Source organism: Uloborus diversus, chromosome 6 (assembly GCF_026930045.1).
Source record: "Uloborus diversus isolate 005 chromosome 6, Udiv.v.3.1, whole genome shotgun sequence".
NCBI classification, from domain to species: Eukaryota; Metazoa; Arthropoda; class Arachnida; order Araneae; family Uloboridae; genus Uloborus; species Uloborus diversus.
In genome coordinates this window covers 167110322-167124606 of record NC_072736.1, presented here as the reverse complement: position 1 = coordinate 167124606, position 14285 = coordinate 167110322, and the positions used below count along the sequence as shown (strand labels likewise).

General features: G+C 31.3%; 1 protein-coding gene across 1 annotated transcript in view; it reads right to left on the bottom strand.

Moving 5' to 3' along the window:
- Window positions 1-2053: 2053 nt before the first annotated feature.
- LOC129225059 (guanine nucleotide exchange factor subunit RIC1-like) overlaps window positions 2054-14285 on the bottom strand; it is a 112133-nt gene continuing 99901 nt past the window's right edge. The window contains 4 exon segments of the mRNA XM_054859605.1: window positions 2054-2496; window positions 5091-5279; window positions 6663-6834; window positions 12327-12563. Coding sequence (XP_054715580.1) covers window positions 2187-2496; window positions 5091-5279; window positions 6663-6834; window positions 12327-12563 — 908 coding nt within the window. The 3' untranslated portion in view covers window positions 2054-2186.

Genomic DNA, 14285 nt, shown 5'->3' with positions numbered 1-14285 from the left:
CTTATTTTATTGTTTTTTCCTATAAAATGTATTGAACACAAACCCTTTGCCCCCCCCCCCCAGAAGATTTTGAAATGATGGGCCTGCATCAAAACATGCTTGATAAAACATAATATATTTCAACTTAATTGCTCATGTATCACACAGAAATAACCAGAAAAATATATTTTACATTGCAATATTTTCAATCAATATGTCATATTCTTTCTCATTGCAATTAAATGCAACCAAATCTAATGATTATTTATTTGATTTTTATTTTACTGGCAATGTATATGAAAAATGGCGTTCTGAAGAATGCCAAGGTATACTAAACAGTGCCTCAGCCAGGCATGAATACTTATACAATGTCCCAACCTGGCACTCTATACAAAGCCAGCTGTTCATACAAGGTGTCCTATAGACTGCTGAACTTCAATTATTGCTGGTAACATTGCTATTTTAATGAGCAAGAAACTTTTTGGAACATTTTTGAATGTCACGGTGATCAAAAGTGGGAAATGTTCATTCAGGGTGGCTTAATATACAATTTTCATTGATAAATAATAAAATAGGCCACACGTAAAATATGAAACTATTTAGGAATTGAATACAGTTATAATAGGACTTTTGGAAGCTCTTCTTCTTTCTCGGTATGTTACAAAAAATAGTCCACATTTCATATAATTCATATCTTATTATACACAGAAAGTGGTTCTTTGAGGCTTTAACATTACTACATGGTTTTACCATTTGTAATTTAAATATATTTTTAAAAATAATATCTAGTAATTTAATGTATTAGAAGACAACAGTAATAAATAACAATAATTTCAAACAATTTTCATAGAGAATTCTATTTATGCAGCTATTTTTTCCCATTAGGCATGTACATTAGAGTGTATTAAAAAAAAAAGCTTTTTCTTCGAAATTCAAACTTTCAAGTTCATAAAAAGTTGCCCTTGTCACAAAAACATGCCTACACACACAGGGCTTAAAAAAATTTAATTTAATTCAAATAATCAATTTTTTTTCGTTAACATTTTTTAAAACAAAGGATAAATGGGAAAATATTTCTAGGTTGGAAATCTAAACAATGAAGGAGGTAACTGATGTTAAAAAATAGTTTTTGCTCTTATGCAATACGTTCCCCACATATGTTGTACTCAAAAAAAAAAAAAAAAGAAAAGAAAAGAAAGAAAGAAAATGATGCATTACCGTGAAGTTAAAATTTCCACTATAAACAAATTAATAGGAATTAATATCATTATTGTAAAGGTTGGTTGGAAATTTACTCACCAATAAACGATTTTTGATGAAAGTTTCATTTTATTTTATGAATAAAATTTATTTGAATTTATCTTCTGACTTCTCAAAACTGTTAGATTTAATAGTAAAATAAAAGCTATAAAATAATTTTTATTTTATTTTATTATGTAGCAGAATATTAATATGAATACCAAGAACTTCATATGAATACTCAACATGAAAAAAATATGTTGATGTACTAAATATATTCACGTCAGATCAAGCTATTTCTACTACTAGTTTTTTTTTTTTTTTTTTTTTTAAAGAAAATTATACATTTTGGGCCTTGTGTGGAAGGAATAAATTGTTTTTACTTTGTATTTATTTTTTGTGGTGTTAATGTGGGTCTACAGGGGCATCTTTTTACCAAATTAAAATTTTAAATTTAAAAAACGCATTTTTCCAATACACCCTACTATACGATCTTAATGAATCATTAAAAGACAATCTTTAGAACGAAAATTATAAGCATATTTATTTATTCAGTGTCTATAAATCATTCTCTATCCAATTATAAGAATTCAATGTAATTTCTGAAATATTTAGCACATTTATCAAAATTTTAAACTTGATGCAGCATTTCACAACTAAGATATATAAAATTTTGTTTTTTTACAAATGATTGTTCCACAAAAAAATTTTAACTGGGATGCGGCATTTTATAACTGAGATATATAAAATTTTAATTTTTTACAAATGATTGTTTCACAAACGATGGTTTAAACATGATAGAAGATACTAAAATATCAAATATATCAACGGAAGTCATTCCACAATCTATCTAGCTCTATGGACTGAGCAATATATGTGTTAATATAAAAATATGTTTTAAAATTCTTCATTTTATCTGCAGTATATACATATATATAAATAAAATTTTCTCTACACTAAATACATTTTTAACTTATTAAGCATTCAGAAGTCTGGTTTTCTACTTTTTGAGAGTTTGCACTTTCTTCCGAATCGCTCGACGGGGAATCGTCTTTGACGGCATTTATGTCCTCCAACACAAGGGTGCCCTCTATGCCAGGCACGTCACTGCTAGTGGACAGTCTGTGACTGCTTTGATCTTTATCGTAAACATCGTCACAAATGTCCTCGGGAGACGACTGAAGGTCGAATTTGAGCAAAGATGACGATGGAGAACAGATTTTGCTGAGGGCTTTGGCTTGGTTGTGAATCACTAACATAAAAGCTTTGTACCCCGGGCTGCATCAAATAGAAATGAAAAATGTTCGTTAGACAAAATTCAAAGAAAAAGTATGTGGATAAAATTTAAAAAAAATGGAAAACAAATACATGTCATCAGCAGGGGTGACAATCCCCCCCCCCCCGAAAAAAAAAAGAATTTTCTCAACCCTCTTTCCCTTTTTCATTTTTAAGCTCTTTTTTAAAATTTTATAATTTTTCAAAAAATATATTATTTTTTTAGAAAAATTCTGTGCTACGTCAATAACATACACACACATATAAACTAAATATATAAATGAAATAGAATATAAACAACAGAATAAAATAGAATAAATAATTTAAATTGAAAATAAATCAATAAATAAACAAAAATAAATTTAAAAAAATTAAAAACTCCCCCCCTCCCAAATTTTGATGGGGCCAACTTGTGCCATAATTGATAGACATAGTATGTCTACTTAAGTGAAGGTTAATTATCATCATTCTTTCATATTAGATAACCTTTAGATTTTTGCATGTTTCAAGTCATTGTTCCTCTTAACGAACGCTAGAATCCGTGATGTAAGTAGTCTTGGAATAGTAAACGGCATGTGTGGTGGGCGTTGCCCATGGTTGCCCACTACTTCGGGAAAAACCCCTGACGTCGATCCTTCTAGAACAAATGACGTCACTTGCACATGCTCCGGGCTTGACCACTGAAGATCACCGATCAGGTAGTATCAGGTAGTATCGGAGTGCAGTGGCGTAGCGAGAAAAAATCCTTAGGGGGGGGGTTAATTTTTTCTGAAGGTTAAAGTATATATATATATATGTATGTATGTATTTGTATATACATATATGTATATATATATATATGTATATATGTATGTATATATATATGTATATGTATATATATGTATATATATATATATATATACAGTAAAACCTCGCTATAACGATATTTTGGGGACCAAAGAAATATATTGTTGTAGAGGGATATATTGTTATATCGAGGGCCTATATAGTTTGATAATACAATAGGTTTTTTTTTTAATTTAAATGTTATAAGTATATGCATTACCTAGGTGCAAATTATTATGTATAGTATATTTGTAATACATTTATTGGCAAGGTGTTAACTATGATTAAATATTACTATCAATTGAAATACATTCCGAAAATAAGCTCGTAAACATACCTCAAATCCGTTTTTATTGAAAAAAAATCCAATATTTTTGTTTGTTTGGCCGCTTTTTTGACTGTTAAGTCAACCAACAAGGTATACATTGAGTCCAAAGAGATTTGACTGATTGAAGTGCTTCCTGGGTCGACAATAAGGATTGTGATGGACTCGTATTATCATCATCATCATTTTCTTCCTCCTCATCGTCTTCTTCTCCACTATTTGCTCTCTTACACTTTCAGGATTTTACTGTACTTGAAAACCAAATTATCGTAATAAAGAGGGGTTGAAAACTTTAAAAAACATTGCTTTACAGGGGTTTATTGCTGTAGAGAATATCGCAATATTGAGAGGAGGATAACATTAATTCCTATGCGAGTTCACCGGGACCACGAAATATTATCGTTGTAGAGGGATTTATCGTTGTATCGGATAGCGTTGTAGCGAGGTTTTACTGTATATATATATATATATATATATATATATATATATATATATATATTATTCTTTATCAATTAAACAACAAAGGACATTATAAACGAATCTTCAGGTTCGACTGAAAAATGATTTTTTGGGGCTCATGGGGGGGGGGGGGTTGACCCCTCTATCCCCCCCATGGCTACGCCACTGTCGGAGTGATAATATGCTAATGAGATTGGGGATATAAAAAAAAAAGCGGTGGCTGTTATCAGTTGAGCTCACTCTCACTTCTTGCACAGCTTTGACGCGTTGTCTTAGATCAGGCAAGCCAACTGCTGTTTGTTCAGCAAGCTTCAGCTGTTAGTCTTTATGTTTGATTGAAGTAGAAAGTTGGTTATCCTTTTGAAGACTTTGTTCCTTCATGAACGAAAGTCGGGCTTATTAGGAATTAAACTAACTTAGTTGTCTAGGTCAATGGGATAATTACAATAATGTTATACTTTCTTATTTACTTTTATTAAAGCCATATATTATATTTTTTTATCTCGTAATAAACTAATTGATGTTTACTAAACTTTTTGTCTTCAGTCATATTGATTCACGAACTCGAATTTCACACTCTGCTAAATGTATCATATTGTTTGGTAAGATTTAATTTCAATCATAACTTACCATCCAACAATAATACCCCCCCCCCTCTGTGCACACCCCTGGTCACCAGGGTCAAGGGCCCCCCTTTTCAGTTTGCCAAAAAGAACTGAACTATTATAATGTTACTTACATTAAAAAAAAAAAGTTGAGACTTTCTTTTGTGATTTTTATTTAAATTCATCCTCTTGCGGGAGTATAAAATAAATTTATTACAGTTGCACACATCAGTTAGATGGATCGCTATTTTTAATGACCTATCACATTTTTGGATACATCAGTTTTTTTTATTAAAGCACTTAGAAATAACTTATTTGCTAAGCATTAAGACCATAACATACAAGAAACTTTTAGCTCAGTTAATGGAAAATATCTTTCATACCATTCTTTTTCAGCCCATTGTTCTATAGATGCCATTCCTTCCTTTAGGTGCTTCAGATTTTCAGAAGATTGATCAGGCTGTTTGGCAAGATTTACAACTCGTATTACTGCCATTGCATCACGAAGGACAATAGCAATCAGCAGAGACCAATCTAAGCATCCAGCTTCAAGAAATAGCTGCAATAGGTACCTGTGAATATATGCACAATTCTTTTAAATAAATACCAGAATAAATGTTTAAAAATATCCCAATGAGAAAAGATTCGTTAGAAATTATATCAAACAAAATCATTACCATGAAATTTATGCTCATATTCATATTTTTTATAGCATAAACTACATATAATGACCATTACGTTAAATTATGTATTAATTTACCAATATGAATACAGTGAAATTTTGTTACTACAAAGAATCAAGGGACCACACATTTTGTTCAGGGGTGCCCATCCACCCCCAAGCTCAATGGCCTCCCCCATTTTCTCAACCCTTAAGCACTTTTATATTTTTTATTTTCAAGCCTCTGTTTTATTTTATTTATTTTTCACAAATATTTTTTATTTATTTATTTATTTATTATTATTATTATTATTATTTTAAAATAAAAAGTTATGTGCTATGCCAATGACAAATACGCATAAAATCAATAAATAAAATGAAATTAAATAAATTATTAAAATTAAAAATAAATCAATAAATAAATTTAAAAAATAATTTAGATTAAAATAAATCAAAAAATAAATTTAATTAAAAAATCCCCCCTGAAAGTTTTGATGGTGCAACTTGGGCCATAATCCCCCCCCCCCAGTGAACACCCCTGATTTTGTTCATTGTAATAGAAATCAATCAATGCAAAGGTAATTAAATAATTTAGGCAGAATATTTATTTTGTTGAAATGGATATTTCATTGTATTGGTATTCATTGTAACAGGATTTCACTGTGTCAGTTAATTCCACAAAAAGAATTGCACAAGGTGTGAACACATGTACAGGCCTGAATCTGCATACTGGCAGCATGGGAGGGGGGGGGCGGTACATTCTTAAAAGACCCAATGGCCTGAGAATTTGAAAAAAAAAAAAAAAAAAAAAAAAAAAAAAAAAACAAGCACTAAGACTTGTTAACATTGCAAATATACACTGCTGGCCTCTGGGTAGGGGCTCTACAGATTTTATTGTAAGGGGGGCCCAAAATTTATAAATCCAGGTCTGCATATTTAACTTTATGATAAGATCGAAAAAGGGCATTGTGATACTTACTTCTTTTAACATCGCATTTTTTTCCACTACCGACACATTGAACGTTGTTAAGAGCATACATTTCATCTAATACTACAAACTTGTTCCTTGTCTTAACGTATTTTTCTATCCATTAAAACAAGCAACTAATTATGAAATAAACTATAAATCATTAAAATACAAACACAATAAACTTATCTGACTTCCATGTTATGAACATTTTTACACATTCATTTATATACTTAATTTTTTTATTTACTTTTTTTTTTTAAAGAAAATGCCCGTAAAGAATTAGAGATAGAATATAAAACTATCTCTTATTTAATAAGAATATACCTTAATTGAACTTCTGTTTGTAGTGGTCCCTTCGAAGCAAGCTCTTCAGACATGGCTTCCAACTCCGTAGAAACGGGTAAATTTGATAAATTTTCTTCATCAAGAGGTGTTAAGCTTTCTTCTGTCCATAATGAACTACTTTCTGATACATCAAGAGTCAAAAGGCTGCCTTCTGGAGGGGGGGAAAATAAATACAGTGAAATACTTTTAACACAAAAACATTTAACATGAAAAATCGGGTAACACGAAATGATATCGCAGTCCAGACAGTTTACATAACAATTTAATACATTATTTTTCTTTTAACACGAAACAAAATTCGCTTAACACGAAATATTTTTTTTTATTTTCGATCTTCAGTGGCTAGTTTGCTACAAGTCACTGAAGAGTTTTTTCATGGCAGTTTGATAGAACTTCCGGGAACCGGTTCCTCTTCATACACAGCCCCTTTCTTGGCCATGCCTTTGTCTCCATTCAACAGGGATCTTCCACTCCCTCTCTAATGAATAGAATCCTTATCTTCTACAGAGAAAGAAATGTCAAGAGTTCGGGGATTAGAAATTCCCAAGCATTTTAACACGCATTTAATACTGTTCGTTCGTTAGGTTGGTTGTTGAAAGTGTTGAATTTCGCATTAATTTTGGCAAAGATCTAAACTCTATGGTTCTTGTTTGAACTCTTTTTTTCCTGTTTTGCGGGCACAATGACTGAAAAACGGAAGCAAATGGCAATATCTTTAAAAATGAAGATGGACTTGATTAATGCAGTGGATGAAGAACGCAGGACTAAAACAGAAATTTGCAAAGAGTTTGGCATAGCCAATTCTAATCTATCAACAATAATAAATAACAGGGATCAAATTTCGTCAATGTTTGAGCCGGAGAGAACTGCAAAACACGACGATCTAGAAAAAGCTTTGCAGATTTGGTTCAAGCAAGCTAGGTCACAGAATTTAGATGTGCGTTCAAATGGAGAGATGACTAAAGCAATGGTTGCTCTCGAGCAATCTGTGGAGAATATGGCGCTGAAAAAAGACAATTAAAAAAAAGGTAACTAACATGCTCCCTAAAACACAATAATTTTTTACTTGCATTTTATTCCAATGGATGTCACCTACTAGTTGTCTGAATGGAATTCGAAATAAAATTTGATGGCATTGAAAATATTCGTAAGTATTGTTTTTTTTTTATAAGAAATATTTTAACCCGAAATTCTTTTAACACGAAAAAATATTTCGGTCTCCTCAGTTTCGTGTTAAACGTATTCCACTGTAAATATAGAAATGCAAGCAGCAGGCCACAGAAAGTTATAATCAAGGTTGACAGGTTTGGCTAACATTAGCTATTTTGGCTATTTTTGATCACACTTGGCTAGAAAAAATTCAAAAGCAATTGCCAAACCAATCTTTATTTGTCTTAATATGCATCATACATAACATGATTAATACTTATGTAAAATTTATTACACAGAAGGTTTAAAAAGAATACTGAAGCAATTATTTGAACAATAGAAAAATATTGAAACACTTAAATTTAGATTCAATAAATCTCACACAGAAAGCGTCTTTTAAGTGTTTTAGCATGTTTGCAATTAAAGATTTCTAATGTATCTAGATGGGAGAGTTGTGTTTCTGCAGGTTGGCCATTTTTGACTCAGTTTACGAAGACATTTGGCAATTTTCCTAAATTTTTGCCTGGCAACCCTGGTTATAATAGTGTTTCAATGCTCAGTATGATTGATTAACATTTCTTTGTAGAGTCCTTAATACATATTCTTTTTTTCTATAAATGTAATGAATTTGTAATACAAATTATCAATCAATATAATGGCGCCAATAATCAAATGCACACATTTTATATATGTTACCGTTAAAGTATGTAATGCAGTTATTTTATAGAATACCTAGTTATTCCATGAAATAACTGATCGTGTATGTTACAGTGTGTAATATGTTACTAATTTGACACTTTAACTAGTTATTCTATGAAATAAGTAGGTATTCTATAAATTAACTAATGAAAGACAGTTAAAGCGTAAAATAAACAATTTATCTAGAATGAAATAACTAGGCATTCTATAAATAAACTACTGATGGACAATCAAAATGTAAAAGAAGCAATTTATCTAATTTATGCAGCGTATAAATGGTATTTATGGAAACGTACCATAAAATCATTTGTTACAACAAGGATTACTAAAATGACACTTGGAATTACAAAGAACATTATTTCTAAAACAAAAACATTGCGCCAACACGCTAAACAAGTTCTCTTCCTATGGCCTGGAATATTTCATAAATGCAGTAGGGGTGGAAGGTAAATGTATTTGTCGTGCAAGATATATGATATAGATTTTTTTACACTTTAACGGGCTGCAGATCGTTATTCTATGAAATAACTAGTTAAACGATGAAATACAAGAGAGTTTTACACTTTAACGGACACGATCAGTTATTCCATGAAATAACTAGGTATTCTATAAAATAGCGGATTTCATACTTTAACGGTAACATATACATCATACAAATAATCAAAAACTGAAGAAAATGTCCACACAATCAATGCTAATAAATGCCTTCCCTGTAACTAATACTGTTTTAATACTTTAAACTAAATCATAGCAGTCATCAATATTCTATTTTGCCATTTCTGGCAATAGGAAAGTAATGTATTCACAAGTGTCTCTCAGATAACATGGTTAATTTCTATTGTACTATATCGAAACCGTATAATACAAAACTTTTACAGTAGGCTCCGCTTAATGTGATCACTTTGGGACAAATACAATTTGATAACAATAACCGACTGATAACTATAACCGAAAAGAATCCAGGAGACACAAGATAATGATTTTTTACCAATTAAAGTGCATTTATTTTGGCAACCTCAAATTAAAATCACAGTGACTCAACTGAACGCACTTTCAAATTCTAAATTATTAAATTAACAGAATGGAAATATCTGAATAATAAAAAATTAAAGCTAAATTATGCATTTTTTAATCACATAGCAATAAGTGAAGTAAAATATGACCGTTTTCCCTGACATTCGTAAACCAGTTTCAGAGCACATTCAGCTTTTCTATCTTTTCCAACATGGTTTTGCTTGTTGTTTAAATTTTAATTTAACTTCGCTTTGTTTTCAATCTCGACACAGTTCTTTAATAGTTTACAAAGCAATGGCACCAATGGAGGTCCTACATCAATGCCATGTCCAGCGACTGAATTTTTTTTAGGTGCAAAAGAAAGTTTTCTTAGGGGGAGTCTGTGGTCACTGGGGGGCGAACTTTCTGTAGCTTCATTCCTAGAAAAATTTTGAACTGCTATTGAAAACCACAAAATGCTACACAGAAAGTTAGTCTCGTCAGGGTTTGCCTATGTATTTCTGTTAACTGAGGAACAAAAACGGGGAAAAGATTGAAAGTTTATGAAAAAGTGATAACAATAAACGAAGACGCTGATTACAATATCCGACTCTCTTAACGTGTGTTAACATACAAGTGTTACGGGACTTTGTGATTCTGATAACATTGGGCGAATGATAACATTAACCGTGATCACATTAAGCGGCGCCTACTGCATTTATTTATTTAAATTATTTTTATCTATCTACAGAACATAAATCGGGGCAATTTGTATCATGTTGGATCAAAATCGTGTTTTGTGTCAGATTGAAACCGCGTGTACCAAACTTTTAAATGATGTAAATCAAGGCAATGTGTACTGTTCTGTATCGAAGTCAAGTCTTAAGGAGCAAAATTTGATCATAGCTGAAATTTTGTTAAAGTAAAACCTACAAAGCACTCTATTTACCTTCATAAAACGAAACGAGTCGATATGTGCATCACATGACTTCCTTTTACTCCAATTTAATGTCATTTCCCCATTACTGCCAATTTTAATATGATTCAATTGTTTACTCTCTAAATATTACCAACAGTGACCAAACTGAAACCAAATTTAAAAAAAAAAAATCGCCAAATTTGTCCTTGGCGACCAAAAGACTGGCGATATATCGCCAAGTGTCCGACAAATTATAACACCACTTGAGTTTACATCGAAATTAACGATAATTTTCCCCCAAAAAGGGGCCAAAGACCCCCTTAAGAACATCCGAATGCAACCAAAAGGGAAGGTGCATAACTAGGCCCCACTAGGAGTCTACGTACTAAATTTCAATTTTCTAGGACATACCGTTTTTGAGTTATGCGAGATACATACGTCACGAGAAAATTCGTTGTAATTAACTCGGGGGTCGTCAAAATGGATATTTCGGGTGTCTGTAGGTTCCTAGGCATATATCCATGTGTGGTCGGGTCGAAAAAAAAACTCAACATTCATTCGGGAGCGAGAAAAATGGAAATTAAGGCTGATTTTAGAGTCAAATTTTTTTCGCAAATACAATACTTCCTTTTTTGTAAAAGGAAGTAAAAACAATAAAAATTAAAAAAGAAAAAATATATAAATATATATATAAAATTAATCAACTTTTTTAAAGAAAGAACAGAATGCATACTATCAAAAAGGAAATCAGAGAATTTCTGTAGTGAAAAATTTTGTCTAAGCAACAACAATGAAAAACTAAAATAAATAGAACTATTCTATTGCCATATATATATTTTTTAATTTATCGTTTACCAAATTTAGCTTAGCATTATTTTCAAGGTTTTTTTTAACAGTGAAATGATATTCAATTTCTTAAAATAGAGTTATATCAAAATCGTGTTACACTGACTTCAACTTTTACACTGTGTAATATCGAATCCATGCTATAATAATCGCAAATTTAGTTCCTTGTACAGTGTTATACAAGGGATGCTTGTACAGTCGAGTCCCGGCTTATGCGAGGGATGCGTTCCAAGACTCCTAGCGTAAGTCGAAATTTCGCGTTGTAGAAAAGGAAATGTATACAAATTTTTTTGAAGCATACCAAATTTTTTTAGACACTTATAAACACCCCTCAAACTGCTTTAAAGCATTCCTTAACTATACATTAAAGTTTCTTATAATTAAGAACTGTATTTTTACTGTACTTAAAAAATAAAAAAGCTGCTTCATTCAACATAAAAAACTGTTAAGATGCACAAAATAAATGATCAATAACAAGGAAAGACATAAAATGTAACTACATGGTACGTACATCACTTATACTTATTGTCGTGCTACCGTCGACGTACATTTTATTGTTCAAGCATATCGAATATCTTAATCTTTTTTTTTTTGCAAAAGCCTTCCTTTTTCTTCCCATCTTTACAAACTTTAGATGAAACATTGCACTAAGGTGCCATTTTATTTCATCAACTTTAATATTTGGAAAGAAAAAAGAATGAAAAACGCCGAGTGGTTACTTGATGCACTAACAAAGCGACGCGTGAACTAGTATGGTGAAGGGAACTTCGGCTATCAGAGACACTATAGGGATAAAATATATTCAGGAAATTAATATTTATAACCCAATAACGAAACCGATACTTCCTTCCAAAAAAATTCGTTTTGCGGACGAGGAATTCACTTTAGCCCTAAAATTCGTTACTCGTGAAAAACTCGCGTTATAGCCATTTCGCGTAAGTCGAGTCGCGTTGTAGCGGGAGTCGACTGTATATGACATTTACACATACATTTTTTAAAAAACTAAAATAATAATAATAGAATTCTGAAACACTTGCCACTTTGTTTAGGTGCTAAGTGAGCTTCGACTGTATGCTCTGGAACGTTTTCTAAGCTTGAACTGGAATGCATGTTTGACACATTCTTTGGTTCTACTTTTTCAGATTGTTGGCTAGCGTAGCCATTATCCGGCATATCATTAGCATTGACTTCATATGGTTTGGTGCTTGTACTCAGCTGCTTGAAATGACACTCATTAAGCATATTTTTGGGCTCTATATAAGTGTCAACAAGTTCTGTAAGAAAAAAACAAAACAAATATACATGCTGAAATGTAATCCTGTTTTCATGTTTCAACTAGCAGAGCTCTAGATACAAAATCAACTTCATAAAAATGTACAGAGTTGCAAATCTTTCATACATAAGATAAATAACTGGCCAAGAAAAAGAAAAACAATTAGCAATGGTCATTATAAACTTTAGTCGACACCGTAGGTATGAAAATTCTATTTTTACAAAATTTTCAAAGGACATGTTGCCCTTTGAAGCAATTAGTGTCAAAACCTAATTAGCACCAGTTTTCATTGAGGGGTATATCAGTTTTTGTTAGACACGAGCAAACAAGCTTTAAGAAAAACATTCGATTGTGCACCGTTGAAGCAAAAGGCTCCATACTTTAATAACAATTTGATTCTTACTTTTTTACTTAAGATCTATTTAGCGTGCTCTCCCATACAGATAAGGTCTGCTTTTATTACAATATCTAATGTATGCACTAATACAAACCATGGAAGATATTTTAAATGCCTTATAACACATGCGGAATCGGGATGCAAAAATGAAAAAAATTAGGGATCAAATATGAAACTTGACAGCTGAAATCTCTCTATGCTGAGTTTAAAAACCCAACAAGTTAGAAAAAATTGAAATAATAATTTAAAAATAAAATTGTTTAAACTTATACATTTAACACATTTTTCTTTATCATCAGTACCACAGACATGAAAAACAAAATACAATAACTATTACTGTCAGCCCCGCTTAATTGGGTAACGGATAAACGAATACCCCGCTTATACGAATAAAACCTCTCGGAACTGAATATTTCCCCACAGACAGAATGTTACAGATCCCCGCTTTACCAAGTAATAATCGAATAATATTATTCAGCTTACACAAATATTTTTGCTGGGAAAAATTTTGAATCAATTAGAAAAAGTTGAGTAAGAACAATTATTGACGTCAAAATATAAAGTAATATTTATCGCCAACAACGAGCAAAAAAAAACAATATTTATATTCCATCAAAACGTTTCCACTCTTCTATCAAATTTCTTTCATCTTTGTCATTACAAAAAAAAAAAAATGTGCAGTAGATAATTAAGTTAAATAACACAAATAAATATACATTTTAGCGGATGATTAATTAATAACTCAAATATAAGACACGGTAAACGAGGAAGGGAAAAAAAGGGTTTCTAAAAGACCTTGAGCAAGCAATCCATATTAAGGAATTTTTCAAAAAATAACGTACCGAAAAAAGGTGCCAAAACAAAGATTTCATACCTCAAGTTGCAAGTTACTTTTTATAATTTTCATATGTACTTGTCTAATTATTAAACTTTGTTTTTTATTTAGCTTATTTCAAAAACTCTTTTGCAATAACATTAATTATTTCTCTTATATAGCTATTGGTTTATGTTTTAAGACAAATGTTCTCAATTGGAAAGGTAAATAAAATCTCCCCGTTTAATCAAATACCCCGCTCAGTCGAATAATATTTCTAGGAACCGGCGATATTCAATTAAGCGGGGCCAACAGTATATTTAAGCAACAGAAAAAGGCCTAAACACTAAAATGTTTCAAACAAAAATTAACAAGTGGTCTGCATATGACGAACATATGGTGCCACCAAAATTTACTGCTGGCTTGCATAATCGTACATCTGAATCAGTGGCAGCTTCTCTAAATGACAGCTCATAACATTTTGGTTCCCCCAAAGAAATTTAAGAAAAAAA